The 21,004-nt window shown below is 35.4% G+C and overlaps 1 protein-coding gene across 3 annotated transcripts in view; it reads right to left on the reverse strand.

The window, feature by feature from the left end:
• The window catches only part of BTAF1 (B-TFIID TATA-box binding protein associated factor 1), a 108,724-nt gene that overhangs the window by 47,207 nt on the left and 40,513 nt on the right, over positions 1–21,004 (reverse strand). For all 3 annotated transcript variants that reach the window (XM_026481648.4, XM_044378048.3, XM_044378047.3), the window contains 9 exons: positions 20,298–20,393; positions 20,024–20,200; positions 18,836–18,976; positions 17,728–17,852; positions 15,168–15,288; positions 2,820–2,924; positions 1,445–1,594; positions 1,009–1,151; positions 583–757 (listed from right to left, as the gene is read on the reverse strand). In XM_026481648.4, the coding sequence (XP_026337433.1) occupies positions 583–757; positions 1,009–1,151; positions 1,445–1,594; positions 2,820–2,924; positions 15,168–15,288; positions 17,728–17,852; positions 18,836–18,976; positions 20,024–20,200; positions 20,298–20,393 (1,233 nt within the window). The remainder of the gene's footprint in view (positions 1–582; positions 758–1,008; positions 1,152–1,444; positions 1,595–2,819; positions 2,925–15,167; positions 15,289–17,727; positions 17,853–18,835; positions 18,977–20,023; positions 20,201–20,297; positions 20,394–21,004) is intronic.

Below are 21,004 nucleotides of genomic sequence, written 5' to 3' on the forward strand. Positions count from 1 at the left end.
GTTTCTCTGATTTACAGCAGTCAGTCTTACACAATATCACACATCTTATTGGAAGTTAAAGGTTAAAGGGGCTGCAAGGAATGGCTTATTTGAAAACATGAAGATTTTCATTTAAATGTGGAGGTTTTATTCTTCCTGTGACCCAAAATTCTGCCCTTGCTACTACTCATACAAATGGATCTCTATTACTCAAAGCCTCTTATCTTTTGTAGCTTTCAGGAACATCTCAGATATAAAGGAACGAATGACCAACAGTGTCTGGACTGCTTCCATACATACACGTGTTTTTAGGAGGGGCATTTCTTAACAGACTGTAGTATCAAGAGCAAACATTAAGCACGGTCATAGCTCGTAGTCTCAGGTACCAGACTAGGGGTCATAAGAAAAAAGTCTAAGGTTAAAAGCAAATGGAAGAGAAATAATGTTTCACATTATATAATTTTGAATACTTTTCTGTAACTGTTGGGTTTTTAAACAGGGAAATTTTTTTTCTGTTTGTAAAATATAATGAAAATAATCCTAACAGCTAACGGAAATTGGTTTACTTATTTTGTCTTCATTACTTTCTGGGCAAAATCTTACCTTTTGCAAAGCAGCCCATTCACAGATTACCAAAGCAACGCTAATTCTCTGTAAGGCAGATTTGGAGTTCAAATGGAAGAGTAGTAACTGGCCAAGGGATTCAGCTGGTTTAATTTCCTGGGTTACCACATTTACACCTGGATCACAAATACAGCAACAAAGCGCTCCTAACAATCTACAAATGAGAAAAAAGAAGTTACTACAGAAATTAAAGTTTCCCTTCTTGAAGCTACAACTTTTCCCAACAGACATAACTCCTATTTTAACTTCATAAGAAGACAGACATCTTATTTAAAACTTCAAGAAAGTGAAAAATATTTTTCTTACACCTTTTCTTACTCTGTAACTAGTATGCTGGAGGAAGTACTGACAAACACATTAGAAGAATATTTTGGTTAAAAAGCTTCTGAATTTTTGCATACTCACTTGGCTGCCATGATTCTGGCCCGCATAACCACAAAATCCCTAGTGGAGGGGTCTTCCATGATGGTGTCTGCACCTGCAATGTATTCCTGAAGGACTTCTTTCGTTTGGCTTTGGCCTTGGCGTACCTTACCACCTGTTTTTTCCTAGAGGGAAAGAGGGGAAAAAAACAAGTAAAAATTAATCATTAAAATTTAATAGGCAATTCTCCTTTATACACAAAAATACTCTGATTTGTTCTCCCAGTAAAATACATTCTTCTCACAAAATTTAAATGGATAAAAATTATTATGCATTTGTAAAGGTCCTCATAAAGTAATAATTTCTCCATACAGTAAATTAATTAAATCACAATTAAAGCAATACAAATTTCTTGCATGGTTACTGTATTAATAATTAGAGCTGAACATACAAATACATTTTGTCCCTCTACACTTACCTTGGCTCTAGCTTTTACTTCTAGCAACATATTTAAATCAATAGGTAAATGAGAAGGCTGCATCATTAAGCAAAGCCAAGCACCCATCCATGGACAAGCAGCTGCTACCACATATTGAACTGAAGCTTTGCTCAACAGTTCCATCCAAACCTACACAGTGAAAGAGAAACATGAAAAGTGAAATTTTCGCAGTGAGAGCTAATAAAACCTAATACTCATTTTTAGAGATACTGAATTGGGAAAAAAAAAAAAAAGTAGGAAATAGCACAGATGAATTTTAAAAGTCAATATAAAGGCTTATTTTTAAATATTGCTTGATAGGTTTGTGTACTAAAAAATAGAAAAAGTTTTAAAGAGAGGAACAGAATTTCCTTCAATATTCTGTGAAAATCACTTAAAATGTGAGATATTCATAACAATAAAAGTTGTCAAAATTTCAGTTATTGAAATCTTTTGCATATATCATAAGCTTGATACTAATGCAGCCCTATATTCAACACACACACTTCAGGGGCACCCGGGTGGCTCAGCTGGCTAAGCGTCTGCCTTCGGCTCAGGTCATGATCTCGGGGTCCTGGGATTGAGCCCCACATCGGGCTCCCTGCTCAGCGGGGAATCTGCTTCTCTCTCTCCTTCTGCCCCTCCCACCCCACTCGTGCTCTAATTAATAAATAAAACCTTAAAAAAAAAAAACCACATGCACACACACTTCAAGATATAATAGCTCCTGACAGATATCTTCTGCTAAAGTTAGAGGTAGTAATATCCTAGCATAAATTAAGAACAGTTTAAGTCTTGATTCATAATCTTACTCAATAAGGTACCATTCTTGATGCCTAACATTAAACGTAACTAAAAACAAATAGAAATAATACCACTTCAGCTGCCTCAGAGGCAATAATTCAAGACTGAATTACAACAGTACCATTTCCCTTCATAAACATTATTAAATATATCAAATGGCTCTTCTTTAAAGATTCTAACACATATGACCAATCTTGCTAAAGGAAGAAAGTATAAATCTAAACCGCAACAATCAGACTTTATATATTACCAATGAATCCCAAAAGATACTTTGCAGAATCAATAACCATAGGGATAAACAGCAAAATAAGTGATAGAGAAAAACAGTCTTTTATTCATTTTATTTTCTGTTTAGGCTATCAGAAAGGCTTTAAACACTTGCCTAGTAGACTTAACTATTATACTCCATAAGAAGCCTATTTCCTTTTCTCATAGATCTCTACACTTTTCAAATGTCTTGATTTCCAATTTCTTAAAATCTTTGACCAACAATTATGTACAGCAATTATGAAAAATTTTAAAAATCTACGATGTTACCAAGGAAAAGAGTACAGATATATTCAATGTGTACCTTGTGAATGAGATCCAGAATTTCCTGGCTGCTTTCTAAAACACAAAACTGAAAAATGTGTCGCAGCATATCAGGCAGGATAGGTATAAGCCAAGATGAAGAGTTCTGAAAACAAAAACAGCATCAAATCTATAACACAAAATTCTTACGTGTTAGCTTATTTGAAGAGCTACAAGTCAAATAATACAAGTGTTACCATGAAAAGATGGTATGGCTTTATCAAAAAGGTTCGACTGGGTGATAAATTTTAACAAGATTTTGGAGCAAAAGTATCATATTTGTTATTCCAATGGTTTAGAGAAATTAAATATCATAAGAACTAGTATTATTAAAATGCAGATTCTCTAGTAGTATTGCATAAAGTCTGCTTAGTAGAAAATACAAGATAAAGCTGGGAAAACAGCTGAAGGCCAAATTCACTTCACCTGAACAACTGTGCAAGCATCTCCTTTTCCACGTGGTTGCAAAAAGTAATAGGGCTTTAGTTCACCATTAGTATTATCTTTTAAAAAAATCATAAGGTATAATCTGGCCCATCCAGGGCCAATCTGTCTCTTGCAGATCTGAAAGTTGGATCACTTATTTTCACTAATTTTGCACCTGTCTTCCAGGAGTCAATGATTTAGGCAGGAAATCTAATGCTGTTGCTTTGTATTTATAGGTTTATTTAATTAGATTGGTGGGGAAAACACGGTACAGTGAAGACTGCATTATTATTTTTCAGTCCTTTAGAGATTATCCTCCTTCGAATTCCTCTCTCCAGAACTTTTTAAAAAAGTAGTTAACAGACTTTTAGTATGCTACTAACTAGGACTCTACTTATCAAAAATAGCCCCCCTAATCTTAGGGAATATCTACAAAGTATTGATGACCATTTAGCATTAGTCTAGCACAGTGTAACTAAAATAAAGAAAAACTCCTACCACAGTCTGTTTACTTCACCAAGTTTAAGTTAACAATAATCAGGAACACTATTACTCAAGTTATAAGTGAATTCAAGCATTACAAGGGCTTTTGAAAAAAAATTTTGGTCTGTGTTAAATAACAGAGTAATTATTGGCACTTCATGTTAGTACTAAACATAGTCCCCAATATTTTTGTAGTGAGTATCAGACGGCGGGGGGGGGGGGATTTGTGGGAATTACTGAGGAAAATGACTAATGGTTATGGAGTGTGACACTGACGGGGTACTTTCTCCCCAGTTGCTTTATTAAGATTGATGTTCCTTGCTGTGTTCTGCCTTTCTGGAATGCAGAGTAAAGAGAATTGATAACAAATGGAAATAGGACTACCAGACCGTTCACTGTACCAGACAATCAAGGTGAAACTTCTAGCCATCTATACTTCCTCACACTCTACCCTCCAGCCAATTTCCTTTCGCTTCCTCTTTAGTGCCATTATGCTCTCTCTTGCTTCCAGAGCTTCACATGCTGTTCCTAACCTGCTTAAAGTCTACTCATCCTTCAGCTTAATCTTCACTTTTAGCAGGCAGGGTACCTTCCCTGACCTTCCTAATTTCCCTAGCTAGGATCCAACAGCATCGTCTACTTCCCCTACCAAATACTTACCTCATTATGTTATTAGAGCTTGTCTAGTTGTCTGTGTTTCTCCTTTCTTGTTTAGTTTCCTGTTTTAAGCTCTACAGAAGGGCAGAGACCTTGTCTCTTACTGATCAGTATCTAAAGAATTGCAAGCACAGAGTAGGCACTAAAATATTTGTTGAATAAATTCATATTTCTTATAGGAAATGGTCCCATGTCACAGAGAGTAGTTAGTAATATGTGAAATTTCTCACAGTTGTAGTTGGTAATAAATCCCTAATTTGCAAAATTGACAGGGTAAGCTCTTATCAGTACCCTTTTGCTACACCCCTTCTTTTATCTTCCACAAAATGGTTAGATGTGGAAAAAAGCAGCAGTCTGAGCATCACTCCCATGAACACCTAATTCCTGCCTGTAGGCAAATTCATCATCGCTTCTTATCTCCATATCGAATGATTTTGGTTTGCAGGGGAGGAGATTTGGAAAGAAGCTACAACAAAGTGATGAATCACACCCAGTTCTTTCATTAATTTGGTCTGAAATCCCATTTTGGCCCAGTGCCAAAACATACACACACACACACACACACACACACACACACACACACACACACGAACCAAACTCTATTTTCATAATTTATAATGCCCTGTTCTAGTCATTTGTCCAATCAATACTAACTGAAAGTCAGCTAAATATTTAACCTTTGCTCTTGCCTTTTAATACCTTTGTAAAATCTGGCCAATACCTAATGATGCTAATGTTCTCTAATGCCAATCTTAGTTAAATGTAATTTTTTTGGTCTTTCTTTCCCTCTCTACATATGAATATGAAAATTTTTACATCCTAGATCCTTAGATTCCAACTCAATCTCATATATATCTTTATGCTAAATATAAGTTTCATGCTAAAGCTTGCCTTTCAAACAACTCAATGCTGCATGTAACTGAAATTTTGGAATGACCCATAAAGGGGCTGTGATGCAAGTGGAATGGAAAAGTTGACCCAGTCAGCAGAACAAAAGAGTAATGTCCAACATATTCTTCTAGATTGAGGAGTCAAGTTCTACCTGTAACACTTACTGGTAACCATGCTAGTTACTCTAGATAGTCCAGTAAAGTAGTTCACTGATAGACATACAGACTCATAGATATATTCTTATATGTATAAACACAGTCACAGGCTAAAGAGACAATACAGAAAGGAAAATCAAATGGTAAATTCCTTCACTTTGATTGCCAAACTGCCAGTTTAACAAAAAAAGTTACGCCTTGATTTTATGTCCTTACCAAATGAAACTAGTTTGGTTTTGCTTAAAAGTTCTCATTTCATGCTCCCTAAGAAGCCAGGCTTGCCAATACTTTCACATGTTAACATCACAGATGCTATGGTATATCACAGAGAAGTCTAATGGTAATAAGATTTCATAAATAACTGTATTAACTGTCATTTTATTTAAGGATATTTTAGAAATGTACATGCCTGCATACATACTCATGATGGGATAAATTTTAAGATTAAGGACATTTTTGTTATAAAATCTTCTGGTTTCATAAAGCAAAACAAAACAAAAAAATTACTGAAGATAATCAGAATACTTTCAAGGAAATAAAGGCATCAGACTTTAAGGGTTATTGATGCACTGAGCTACAGCCAGATTTAGCCCCAACATTGTAGTTATTGAGAGGAAAGGGTTGAGAAGTTAGAAAATGAAACCAGAATAGAACTACTAGTAATTTAAAGATGAGTTCATTTTTTTCACTTTGTACTTAAGATGACTTCATACACAAAAATGAGAAAGTAATTCAATAGACGCTTAATCCATTTTGTCTCCATGTAAAATTTAAAACGGAAAGTCAACCAGAATTGGACCTGAATCTGAGCCAAATCACTTACTATGAGTTGTGTAGGTGCACGAACTTGGGGAAGTTTAATTTTTGGTCATCAGTTCCCTCTTCTGCAACACAGGAATGGTGGTAGCCACCCATGTTACATGTTTACCAGGGTTCACAGCATAAAGTAAGCCCTCAATAATAACTTGGATTATTACTATAATTAAATATCATTCTTACACCTCAGTATATAAATGAGAGTTCCAAACTGTTAGGAAAGAATTCCCATAAATGGAAGTGTTAATTATTGTTCTTACTATCTGTACTATTATTTGTATAGCATTAACATTTTAAAGAATTTCATGTACATTATCTTACTTAGCCCATATAATTCTGAGAAAGACTGGGTGGAGATTATCGCCAGAAGGGTTAAGTAAACTTGACCAAGGTCATAAATTTAACATATTAGGTTAGAGCCCAGATTCTTTATTAGTTAAGCGATCTTTTCATTACACCACTAAAGAAACAACAGTGACAGAAAGCAGATCAGAAAAAGTAAGACAAGTTAAAGTGAGAACAGATTTTTATCACCTAGGCCTATCATCTCTCATCCAAATTCTCTGGGGCCAAATGTGTTTTGAAATTCAGAATTTTTCTAATTTTAGAATAATGAGGTTGTACATGCTGCATGCTACATAATATCCCCAACAGGGTCTGAGGTAGCACCCAAATAAAGCATGTTAATATTCTGAAGCAAAATTTGTGAATGGGCACATTTAGTAGGATAAAGACTTATGAACAGTCTCTCTTCAGAATGAGCAAGTTTTTCCAATAATGAGTAGCTTTATAAGTTTATCCACCTTACAAAAAACTCTTTGGATTTCAAAACTGCAAATAAGAGATTGTAAACTTATATTACAAGACAGTTTTCAGGTAGCAATGAAGCAATCAATAGTAACCATCAGGGAGCGGTGCCTAGATGGCTCAGTCAGTCAAGACATGCTGTCAGCTCAGGTCATGATCTTAAGGTCCTGGGATTGAGCCCCACGTCGGGCTCCCTGCTCAGCGGGGAGTCTGCTTCTCACTCTGCCCCTGCTCCCATTCATGTGCATGCTCTAATAGATGTATAAATATCTTTTAAAATTTTTTTAAAAACATGAGTAACCATCAGGAAATGCTGTAGCGAAGAATACAATAACAGAACCATCAGACATGGTTTATTCTGATACTGTCTCAGAAAGCAAATAATGTTGCTGAGATCATAAGAGTAATAATAACCATTAAGTGTTCGCTTATTAATGACTTTAGATAAAGAAAAAATCACAGTGAGTTGTAGAAGTTGGAATTGTTTTGTGGCACCTGTTCCCTGAAGTAAAGGAAAGACAGAGGAAGAAAGGGAGATAATATTTTGGAAGGACAGTGGTTATATGTAGGGGAGGGAATTGTAGGGGGCAGGTGATGAGCCACGTGCCATATACTCTCAACAAAGGAATCAAAAAGCATCCAAATAGGTAAAGAAGAAGTAAAGCTTTTACTATTTGCAGATAACATGGTATTATATGGAGATAACTCTAAGGACTCCACCAAAAGCCTACTAGAACTGACAAATGAATTCAGTAAGGTCAAAGGATACAAAATCAATATACAGAAATCTGCAGCATTTCTATACAGCAATAGTGAAGCAACAGAAAGAGAAATTAAGAAAACAATCCCATTTACAATTGCACCAAAAATAATAAAATACCTAAGAATACAATTAATCAAGGAAGTGAAAGACCTGTACCCTGAAAAATGAAAACATTGATGAAAGAAACTGAAGATGACACAAACAAACAGAAAGACATCCACACTCACGGACTGGAAGTACAAATATTGTTAAAATGTCCATACCATCCAAAGCAGTGTACAGATTTAATGCAACCCCTATCAAAAATACCGAAGCATTTTTCACAGACCTATGACAAAGATTCCTAAAATTTGTATAGAACCACAAAAGACCCTGAACAGCCAAAGTTATTTTGAAAAAGAAGAACAAAACTGGAGGTATCACATTTCCAGATTTCAAGTTATACTACAAAGCTATAGTAATCAAAATAGTATGGTAGTGGCACACAAGACACAGATCAATGAAATAAAATAGAGAGCCAGAAATAAACCCATGACTATATGGTCAATAAATTTTAATAAAGGAGGTAACAATATGCACTGGGAAAAAGAGTCTCTTCAACAAATAATGTTGGGAAAACTAGACCACTACATGCAAAAGAAAGAAACTGGACCACCTTCTAACACCATACACAAAAATTAAAACTCAAAATGGATTAAGGACTTAAATGTGAACCTGAAACCATAAAAATCCTAGAAGAGAGCACAGGCAGTAATTTCCCTGACACTGGCTGTAGGAACATTTTTTAGATAAGTCTCCTCAGGCAAGGAAACAAAAGCAAAAATAAACTATTGGGACTACAAAATAAAGAGCTTCTGCAGAGCAAAGGAAACAATCAAGAAAACTAAAAGGCAATCTACTGAATGGGAGGAGATATTTGCAAATGACATATTCAATAAAGGGTTAGTATCCAAAATATCTAAAGAACTTAGAAACTCAATGCCAAAAAACCCCAAATAATCCAATTAAACACTGCACAGAAGACATGAACAGACATTTCTCCAAAGAAGACATACAGATGGGCCAACACACACATGAAAAGATGCTCAACATTACTCATCACCAGGGAAATGCAAATCAAAACTACAATGAAATATCACCTCATACCTGTCAGAATGGCTAAAATCAACAACACAAGAAACAACAGCTGTTGGTGAGGATATGGAGAAAAAGGAATCCCTGTGCACCATCGGTGGGAATGCAAACTGGTGCAGCCACTGTGGAAAACAGTATATAGAGTTTTCTCAAAAAGTTAAATATAGAACTACCAAATGACCCAGTAATTGCTGTACTGGGTATTTACCCAAAGAATATGAAAACATTAATTCAAAAAGACACATGCATCTCTAAGTTTATTCAGCAATATTTACAGCAGTCAAAATATGGAAGCAGCCCAGTGTCCATCAATAAATGGATAAAGGAAATGTGAAAACGTGGAAACGTGGGGTGCATACATACGTGCACACACACACACACACACACACACACATTACTCAGTCATAAAAAAGAATGAAATCTTGCCATTTGCAACAACGTGGATGGATCTAGAGATAGAATGCTAAGTGAAATAAGTCAGAGAAAGACAAATACTATATGATTTCACTCATGTGGAATTTAAGAAAGAAAACAAATGAACAACAACAAAAACGACAGACTCGACCATAGAGAACAAACTGATGGTTACCAGATGGGAGATGGATAAAACAGGTGAAGCAGACTGAGTACACTTATCTTGATGAGCACCGAGTAATGTACAGAACTGTTGAGACACTATATTGTATACCTAAAAATGATATAATACTGTATGCTAACTATACTGGATTTTTTTTAAAAATTCATCAAATAGAACACTGTTAGAGTAAACAAAAAAATTCTCATCAAATAAATATAACATGGTTACAGTTGGGATACAGAGGTGGACTTGACAATTTTTCTTGACTCCAGGTTATATACCAGGAAATAGCAGGGGAAAGGATTGATAAGAGCCAAATAACAGAAGACCAAGAGACAGGCATTTAATTCTAATGTACCAGGCAATAACAAATTACTAACCAGTTTGCAAGTAACTGAGGCTATAGTCCCCCAAATTATCCTTAACTCAAATTCTCCCCTTTTACAAATATTACTGTGTAGATACTAAACATGCAAAACCTGATTCCAAACTATAAGGAGCAAACTACTAAGGAAAGCAGGATACTATTTTTTATAAACATAGAGAAGGAAGAACGTGGGTAAACTAGAAAACAGGTGAAGTTCTAAGGGGATTATAACTTACAGTTAATATTTTGGTTACAAAATCTTGAAGCAAATAAAACAGAATTATAACTGGATGGTGGATATATAAATCTTGTTTTATAATTCCTTGCTCTTTTGTGTATTTTTAAAAGTTCCCAAAATTAAAAAATGGGAATAGGTGGTGGTCTTGAGGAAAGCTGGTTTTTTTTTTTAAAGATTTTATTTATTTATTTGAGAGAGAGAACAACTGGAGGGGAGAGGCAGAGCGAGAGGTAGAAGCAGGCTCTCCACTGAGCAGACAGCCCGATGCAGGACTCAATCCCAGGACCCTGAGATCATGACCTGAGCTTAAGGCAGACGCTTAACCAACTGAGCCACCCAGAAACCCCGAGAAAAGTTTCCTAAAAGGGTTTGGCTTCGGGACACCTGGGTGGCTCAGTCAGTTAAGCAAGGCTCAGGGCAGTGACAAAGCACAAAATATTCTATATGCATCCACATTAAGTTTCGCTGACAGTGTGACTTTCAGTAAAGAGACAATCTGAAGGTAGAAGCTAGACAGAAACTGGAAATTTCATTAGTGATACCACTGAAAAATTTTCAAGAAGAAAAAAAGAACTTAGAAGGCATAGATAACACAAAAGGATATTGAAAACACAATAAACATTAAAACTCAAAAAATAAAGGATCATGCACATACCAGAATAACGAAGAAAAATACAAAAGCGGGATAAGTTTAAATGTATAAAGGGAGTAGACTGGAAAAGCTCTTTTGTTCCAAAACATATTCCGTATGCTTGCCTAATTTAAAATTGACCTATTACTCAGAAAAATGGTATATGTTTGTAAAAGTACATACTGAAGATATTAGATATTAAATAGGGACAAGATTAGTTTTTTAACCCTATCACCCAAATCCTCCTGGTCTTTCAGGACTTAGTCTAGCCCTCAATGCTGCTTTCTGACACCTATCATATTCTGCTCTTCCATTATTTAACTCTTTGCAGGGGTTATTAAACTTATCATGGAAGAGTCTTGTCATGATTACACTGTAAACTTTTGCAAGGCAAGAATAAGAACAATGTTGGATTTTTAAAAAATTTCTCAGAACACCCTGCAGAGAATTTTACACAAATTTATTTAACAAATATTGGAGACTTATGCATAAGTAAGTGGTGGCTGACATGCTACAAATTTTGGTATATGACCAAGAGTTATCATCATCAATTCTTTATATATGTAAGGCCAAAGTTTTCATTTACAAGCTAGTAAAGGCAAATTCAAAAGACAAAAATAATAAGTCCTGGATAAGAAAAGCAACACCACCAAACACAGAGATGTTTTCAAAACCATGTAATTTTAATAGCCAGTATCAACACTCATTTAGGGGCTAAAAAATATGGAAGAGGATTTGGAACAATCGTGGGATCTTATCTAAACTGTGAAAAATTTTGAAATATAAGAGGAAACACCACACTATAAGACCAACAAGAATGAGAAGTCTCAGTTGACAGATGAGAGGAAAAAAGTAGGAAAGAGCAATTGAAAAAGAACAGTTTAATCACCAACAGCAGTGGCTCTTGTATATCACAACATTCTCACACTATACTGTAATAAACACCATATAAATACTAATAACCAACAAATAATATTGGTGGGCTGATTCATCGAAAAATATTACCTTATGTTCAATATAGTTTAAGATAATTATCAGGTGTGTCAATCATTTTAATGTTAACTATTTTGGGCTAGAAAATATGTTTATTTTAAAAATTCATTTATATATAATGCTTTTTCCCCAATACTATACATAACTAAAATAAGTAACTTTAGTAAATAAGTTACTAAATAATTAAAAACCACAAAAATAAGTTAAAAAGAGCCTGCAGGTGATTTAATTACCTTATAAAGATCAGAAAGGCTTAAAAGAACAATGCGGGACTCATATACAAAACACGCAAAGAGGGGCACCTGGCTGGTTCAGTCGGAAGAGCATGCAACTCCTGATCTTAGGGTCATGAGTTCAAACCCCATGTTGAGTACAGAGATTAAATAAATAAAACTTAAAAAAAAAATACACAAAAAAATCTTAAAATTCAAGAGTAATAAAACAACTCAATTTTTAAAAAAAGAAAAGACCTGAATAGACACTTCACTGAAGAAGAGAGATGGATGGCAAATAAGCATATGAAAAGGTGCTCAACGTCATATATCATTGGGGAACTACAAATTTAAACAATAAGATACCACTACACGCTTATTAGAAAGGCTAAAATCTATAACACTGACAAAATCCAAAGCTGGTGAAGATGTGGAGCACTAAGAACTCTCATTCACTGCTGATGGAAATGCAAAATGGTATGGCAATTCTGGAAGACACTTTCTTACAAAATTAAACCTATTCCTTGTGCTCTTTGGTGTTTACCTAAGTGCACTGAAAACTTGTGCCCATACAAAAACCTGCACATGAATGTTTAAAACTTTATTCATGGACGCCTGGGTGACTTAATTGGTTAAGTGTCTGACTTCAGCTCATGTCACGATCTCCAGGTCCTGCGATCAAGCCCTGCCATCAGGCTCCCCACTCAGAGAGGAGTCTGCTTCTCACCCTCTCCCTCTGCCCCTTCCCCCGCTTGTGCATGCACACTTTCTCTCCCTCTCATATAAATAAAATCTTAAAAAAAAACTTTATTCATAATTGCCCAAAATAGGAAGTAACCAAGATATCCTTCAATAGGTGAGTAAATGAAATGTGGTACATCCATACAGTGAAATATCATTCAGTGATATAAAGAAATGAGCTATCAGACCACAGAAAGACATGAAGAAACCTTAATTTCACATGGCTAAATGAAACAAGCCAATCTCAAAAGGCTATACAGTATATGATTCTAACTATTTGACATTCTGGAAAAGGCAAAACTATGGAGATCAAAAAAGGAGAAGTGATTGTTAAGAATTTGGAAGGAGGAAAAGAGGGATCCATAGATGGAGCGTAGGAATTTTTTTAGGGCAATTAAACTATTTTGTATGATACTGTAATGGTGGATACATATCCCTGGGCATTTGTCAAAACCCATAAAATCTACAATACAAAGAGTGAATCCTAATATAAACTATGGACTTTAGTGATAATTGATCTATACTGGGGCACTGAGATGGCTCAGTTGGTTAAGTATCCTATCTTGATTTCAGCTCAGGTCATGATCTCAGGGTTGTGAGATCAAGCCCCACATCAGGCTCCACACCCCGTGTGGAGCCTGCTTAAGATTCTCTCCCTTTCTGCGCACCACCCCCCCAAAAAATTTTTTTAATGGATCGATACTATTTCATCAAGTATAACAAATGTACTACACTAATGCAAGATGTTAACTATGGGGAAAACTTGTGCATATGCGTGTGTGTGTGTGTGTGTGTGTGTGTGTGTGTAGGGGCATATAAGAACTATGTACTTTTTGCTCAATTTTTTGGTAAACTTAAAACTGCTCTTTAAAGTCTATTAGAAAAATAATAAAGAACAACATGAAGTGAAGAAATCTGCCAACTTCAAGAGGGCTAACGAAAGTAAATTTAAGAATACTTCCATCAAAACATTTAGACAGGGGCGCCTGGGTGGCACAGCGGTTAAGCGTCTGCCTTCGGCTCAGGGCGTGATCCCAGCGTTATGGGATCGAGCCTCGCATCAGGCTCCTTCGCTATGAGCCTGCTTCTTCCTCTCCCACTCCCCCTGCTTGTGTTCCCTCTCTCGCTGGCTGTCTCTATCTCTGTCAAATAAATAAAATCTTTAAAAAAAAAAAAAACATTTAGACAAAACCACAAAACAGAAATGAAGTGAAAATTCAGAACAACTCATGCCATTTTTGTCATGCCTGATCAACTGAGAAACATAAAACAAACCTAACAGTTTTTTCTCAGAAGATTCTGATTAGATAAAATTAAAAAAAAATAAGGCAAAACAAAAGTTAACACATACTGAGTCAAAGAAGTACAACACAATACCATGTTGCAGATTAAAGCAAGTCTACGTGGAATATCCCCCCCTTTCTTAATATTCCTAATTTATACAGAAATGCATGATTAGTGAACACAGTTCTATACTATAACCTATGGTCTAAAAATTAAATAACCAACCAACCAACCACTGCTTTGTAAAGATGACTGGCTCAAACTGTTGTACCCACAAATAATAGCATGTCAGAATGGATTCTTTATGTTATCTCCCCAAATTCTAGTATTTTGTTTGACCTATAGTTATTTTTAAAATAGAATGTGAAGCCTTTTATAGGCACGGCAAAGACCCCTCAAGTCAGCACAGACTCCATTCACACAGTGCTATCATCTGAATGATCTTTCTAGGCACTTCCATGTATGACTCCTGAAGTACACTATCCTTGGAAATACCATGGTCTTAAGATTAAGTAATTCTTGGGTGCCTGGGTGGCTCAGTGGTTAAGTGCCTGCCTTCAGCTCAGGTCATGATCCCAGGATCCTGGGATCGAGTCCCACATTGGGCTTTCTGCACAGCAGGGAGTCTGCTCTTCCCTCTCCCTCTGATCCCACCCCCTGCTTGTGCATGTGAGCCCTTTCTTTTTCTCAAGTAAAAAAATAAAATCTTTAAGGAAAAAAAAAAAGATTAAGTAATTCTTAAGAGGAGGCAAGTACCTAGCAATTTCATCATCAGTCTTTAGGAGTCATACTGTAGCTACAAATGTAGCCTCCTAACCTCGCATGAGCTCTGCCAACCATCCAGCTGTCAAGCACACAAAGCAAGCAAAAACTGAATAACAGGTCTCTGACAGACTATTCAATCCTCTACTCAACAAATATTTGTTGAAGGCTCTTACGTGTTAAGCACTATTCCAAGAACTGGGAATATGACCTAGAACAAAATATTAAAATATTTCTGCCCTCATGGTGATTATATTCTTATGTGTCTACATTGGTCACCATACGACTTCTATTACGCCCAGAATTCTCCTGATCTTTGAATATGTAGCATGGATAACCTGATGGTCAGATTTATTTTATAAAATTATTTTATATAATTTCAAGATCACTATACATAGTTATTAGTTCTTACCTGGTCCTGTGTTGATAATAACGTAAACAGAGTTTCCAATGCTGCTCTTCGAACTGATGATATAGTATGATGCAAAAAAGGCCAGACACGTGGAACTAAAACTGTGAGTGACTGCTGAATACTAATAAAGAAAAGAGATTAATCTTACTCATTCTCATTTGAAACTCTCTTGATATATTATCTAAATACATCCTTGTGGACCTAGTATCTTTCTTGATGAATAAATTCTAAAAACACAATACAGTTTTCATATGAACATTCATTTAACATCCTTTTTCAGAACTGTTATTATAGCACCAGAATAGCCAGAGCAAATGTAGTCAGAAAAAAACATTAAGTTCTATGGCACTAATGCCATGAATTACCTTTTTCAAATAAGAACTCTCTAATATAACTGCCCTTATTTTCAAACTGTTCTTACACAGCAAAATGGGACACGTATCTTAACTGATAATCAGGCTACACAAAATTCTTTCCCATGGCTAACCCCAATGGGTAATCCTTAGATGCACATAATTTATATTCCCCTTTGGGGTCACCTCTGCTGCATATCAAATGAACAAGAGGTGGTATGGTACTAACTTTGAAATTTGTTATCCTGATGTAGCATTACTAAGTTAAGAAAACTCATTTATCTTTCTTCTCACAGATTAGAATTTAAGTGGAAAAACAAGCAAAGCCACATCTATGCTAACAACATGGACCACAAAATTCCTGTCACAACCATGAGTCATTTATAAAAATTACCTTGGATTAGGAAATGATTTATAGATAGCATTTGAAATATGTAACTCTGTAGAAAAAGGCATGAATAAAAAAGAACATGGAGGGTGTAACTATCTGTTCTTTTGTGGTTTCCCTCAGGGGGCCTATCTTTTAACACTATTTTCATTACTTGCAGGTTTATATGAACATCACTTCTTACATTTACTTACACATTTAGTAAATTTACTTATAAAATTCTAACTTACACACATGCACACAAAGACCTAAAACAGAGCTGATCTATGTAAAAGCATTGTAACAAGGTCTTGTTAATAGTATAACTGTTCATGCTCCCAAATGACATGCTGCATTGCTTACATAGGCTGGAAAGTATCTGCCAAATATAATATATGAAGCAAATTTTCTAATAAGACAACTTTGAAAAAAATTAAAAACTGTATTATTTTACATTGAATTAACAGAATTTTCATTACTACCTTCATTTTCTTACATCATCTAACTTTCCTGACATTATCTACTCAATGACTTTTTTTTTAAAGTCCTAATTCCTTTATTTAGGGCAGCTGTTAACAAAGGCTCATGGTCCAAACCTACTCCACCTCGTTTTTTTAAATAAAATTTCACTGGAACACGGCCATGTCCATTCCTTTATGTACTGTCTATGGCTGCTTTCGCACTACAACGGCATAGTTGAGTGGTTTTAACGATGATATGGCCCACAAAACCAAAACTACCACCATCTGGGCTTTCACAGAAAAAGTTTGCCAACCTCTGATTTAGGGTAATTAAAAACTCTTGCATTTTGCAGCTTGAAAAGGGCTTTCACATAGATGAACTCATTTAGTCCCTACAGCTTTCACTACTAATTGAAAGTACCTGAAAATGAGGAAATCCCGTGCATGCACTACTACCTTTTCTCTTTGTTTGCTTTTACAGGCACTTATTTTGCTACTCCAACTTGTAGGCTGTCTCACTGGCCTAAATTTAACACTTTGAAACATTCTGTACATATTTTTAATGCATCTATGATTTTCATTGGAAATAGAATCACAGAGCCAGAAATCATTTATCATCATACTCATATGAGTATTCACTAAACATCCTCAACTAGCCTAAGAATGAACAGTACTTAATTTTCTCATCTGTGGTATTTAAAGCTGCATTATGAATTTTTCTTCGGTATCTCCAAAGATACTATTAATAGAAACAGTATTATTCAGTGGCAGTCTAAAAGGTAGGGAAAACATTAATTAGCTGAACTTTATTTCACTTATCAGGGCAGGAAAACAAGTGACACTTAAAATTTTTGGTTTGCGTTTTGGCTTCACTCAATCTCTACCTTTGGACATTACATTATTATGTATTCCCTTCCTGCTGAGTAATTAGTGAAGTCAAGAGCAAGAGCTGGAAAGAACATTACAAGAAAAAGTTCACAGAGGAGCAAATTTTGGAAAATGTAATGCTGATATTCAATGATAATTCTATTAGCTAAATGTCTCTAAACAAAGCTGAAATTCTATATTCTGGGGCTAGAGATGAAGATAATATGCAATGATTCTATTTCTGAAGTTAACTATCATAGGATGAATAAGATGAAAAATTATACAACCAAAGTAGCCCAAGGGTAAAGAATATGACCTTTTTAAGTTCCTGCCCCAAATGTGCTGGTGGTCAGAGATTAAAGAAGAAAAGGCTGCTTGAAAACAGTAGTCTCTGGCATCCCCAACTTACAGTGCTGTTCTTAAAGATGCTAGACTACTGTATTTTTAGGTTTCATTATCTGGAAATGTATGTAAACACTTCTTACTTTACTCCACTAACTACAAATAATTACCTGCATTGTTGGACCTGAGGATAAGTTAGTAAGGATGAAAGAAGAGTCATAATACTATTTGTTGAAGCTGTAAGATCATCTAGTTCCAGAAGAGCATCCCATAATGTATTTATAATGAAGGGTACCTATAAGATCAGTTATTAAGAAAACAGTTATTTATTTTACACAAAATATGCACAAGCCATACCAGATTGTAGCCACTACTGATTCAAAAATATATACAATCTCCACGTCCTTGGACAGTACCAGTTTTGAGCAAAATTGAAGAGACATTATTTGCCTTTAGTAATTCTCTACCCCTCTTTAAATGCCACTCAACTCTACTTTGGGACTTTCGTTTCTAACCAGGCTCATAATGGGAGGGAGAATTCAGGAATTAAGACAGCCAATACTCCACTTTATGCCAATACTCTATTTTATGTAAAAAAACAAACTCTGAAAACAATATAGTATACACACACAAGACATGACCAGCTGCGTAAACTAACATTAACATATTTAAAACAATACTAATCGTCATAAAAACACAAATTTAGTTTTTGAGATTTTAAGTAAATACTGCTTGCTGTACTTCCAAATATACATGTTCTGGTTTTGATAATACAAAACAAAGTCATATCTTAAAAGAGGCCATTCAAAAAATGAGATCAGATTAAATAAACCTAAAGTCAAAACCAAAATCAAAACAAAAAATCCCATACGTCTAAAAACCAGGAGTGAAATAAAGAAGAAATGGTTGCTTTCTTCCCCAAGAAGTTCCCTATGAATATTCTGTATATGAAAGGGAAGTAGATTAGTAGACAAAATTCACTCCTCCACAGATAATATATAATTGAAATTGCACACAACAGAGCACTATCTGTCATAAGAAAAATGGAGGATGGGGTGCCTGGCTGGCTTAGTTGGGTAGAGCATGCAACTCTCAATCTCAGGGCTGTAAGTTTGAGCCCCACGTTGGGTGTAGAGATTACTTAAAAATAAAATCTTAAAAAAAATAAAATAAAAAAGGAGGATGAAGAAGAAAAAAGTACTTAATGTTTTTCCTAATACTTTAAACCCTGAATGTAAACAAGCTCTATAGAAGAAAATGCAAAAATATCAAATTTACCTTCTGTGTCTGAAGATACACAAGGCTTTCTACCACAGGTACTAATGATGCTGCAGCAACAGCTCTGACATCATCATCCAGGTCCTGAAGTCCTTCAATTATTCTAGTTAAAACTTTAGGCAATAAAGTATTAATTACGTCCTGTAAAACAGTACATCAAAATAGATTAATTTTCTGTAATTTAATTATTGTGCTTAAACATTTTTTATTAAATTTACCATATGAAAGCATAAATCCTAATCATTTTAAAGTTAATTTAAGTAATCTCTACACCCAGTGTGGGGCTCGAACTCACAATCCTGAGATCACAAGTCACACACTCTTCTGAGCCAGCCAGATGCCCCATAAATCCCAATCTTTATTAAAAAGGAATCACATAGGGGAGACTGGTTGGCTCAGTCAGTTAAGCATCTGCCTTTGGCTCAGGTCATGATCTCAGGGTCCCGGGATTGAGCCCTGCATCAGGATCCCTGCTCAGCAGGGAGTCTGCTTCTCCTTCTGTCTTCCCCCACCACTCGTGCTTGCTTGCTTTTCTTCAAAAAAGAAAAAAAAAAAAAGGAATCATATAAACAAAAAAGAAAAATAACAATAACAGAAGCCTATATGTAACTAATCCCATTTGAAAAAGACTACAACAGTATCAAGTACCTTATTATTCAGTGGGGCTTAAAACATCAAAACATGTTTTCAGGGTAAGACTGTGCACTCCCTATGTGAACACACACACACACACACACACACACACACACACACACATCCACTGGTGCTGGAACCTCAACTTCTATTTCTTATTCTACACCAATGACAACCAAAAGGGGTATGCGAGAAAAAGGCAGGAAAAGCCATCCCTTCCTGCTTCTCCTAACTCCAATCTAATCTTCTTTCAATTTCCCCAAAAGAGCTAGCCCACAGGGCTATTCCTAGGATCACACACTAGCAATCTCCCTGGGAATTGGTCTTGCTATGAAACAGAAACAGGTTTTCAAACCTAACAAACCATCTTTTGATTTGTACTTAAACTCTTATTAGCTCTATCTAGCTCTATGACATTACCTCAAGAAGGCAAATCTTGAAATACTGGCTTATCTGTAATACTAAGAATCTAGAGCCATTTCATATGATTAATGAAAATAAACTAAGAGAGGAAAAAAACTATCCCATACATGCTTCAAAAACTGAAGTGTTTACCTGACGAACTGCCAAAGCATACTTTATTCCCAGCAGACCACCATGCCTAACTTCCCATTGTTCTTGTGTAAGTAACTTAAGCAGCACATCCACAGTCTTATGAACTCCTGTTTCATTCATGTGTTTTAACACCACACCTAATGTCTGAGCACAAGTTTCACGAACTGGTGCCACAACCTACGAATGAGAAAGGAAGAAAACTCATATTTACAGAAAATCTATTCTGTTGAATTTGAAATTTGATTGGGCAAAGCCTCCTTTAGGTGATACTTACTTCATCAGAAACAAAGTCTCCAAATCTGTCTAATGCAAAAACACAAAGGAGTCTAATAACTAAGTCTTCCAACCACTCTTGATGCTGCTGAATCATCTGTTAAAACAATCATTTTTTAATTAACAAATCAAGATCATACTTCATATTAGGGATTGAGGAAACATTAGGTCCAAAATCAAAACTAAAATATTGGGACAGACTATTTTAGCTATAGGAACAATAAACAAAATATAGCATACTCCCAATTACTACCTTTACTATTAACCACATCATGTCTGTTGATTAATTAGGTTCAAATATACTATACCAAAATCTTTAAAATTCAAGAATTCTATTATGTTACTTGCACTCCAAGAGAAATTAAGAAACTACTCAAAGTTGCTCTGATTTCAATCATATCTGTCACGTATCTATTATCTATCCTATTGCCAGTGTCTCATGCTACACCAATCATATTGCTTAATGACCTCCAAACTATCTTCTTATTCCTCTATTTTCTAATCCATTATATCCTGCTCAAATACTCTTGCTTCTACATATTCCTCCACTCAGTGTTTCTGAATATATCTTTCCCATGAACTCAATCTTTCTCTGTTTATAAACAGACTTCTTTCTAAACTTTCTACTTTTTCCCTCATATTCACCTTTCCATATTTCTTATTATTTATCTATTATACCTATGTCATGGCCCAAACTCTAACTTCCCT

Source organism: Ursus arctos, unplaced genomic scaffold (assembly GCF_023065955.2).
Source record: "Ursus arctos isolate Adak ecotype North America unplaced genomic scaffold, UrsArc2.0 scaffold_7, whole genome shotgun sequence".
Taxonomy (NCBI): domain Eukaryota; kingdom Metazoa; phylum Chordata; class Mammalia; order Carnivora; family Ursidae; genus Ursus; species Ursus arctos.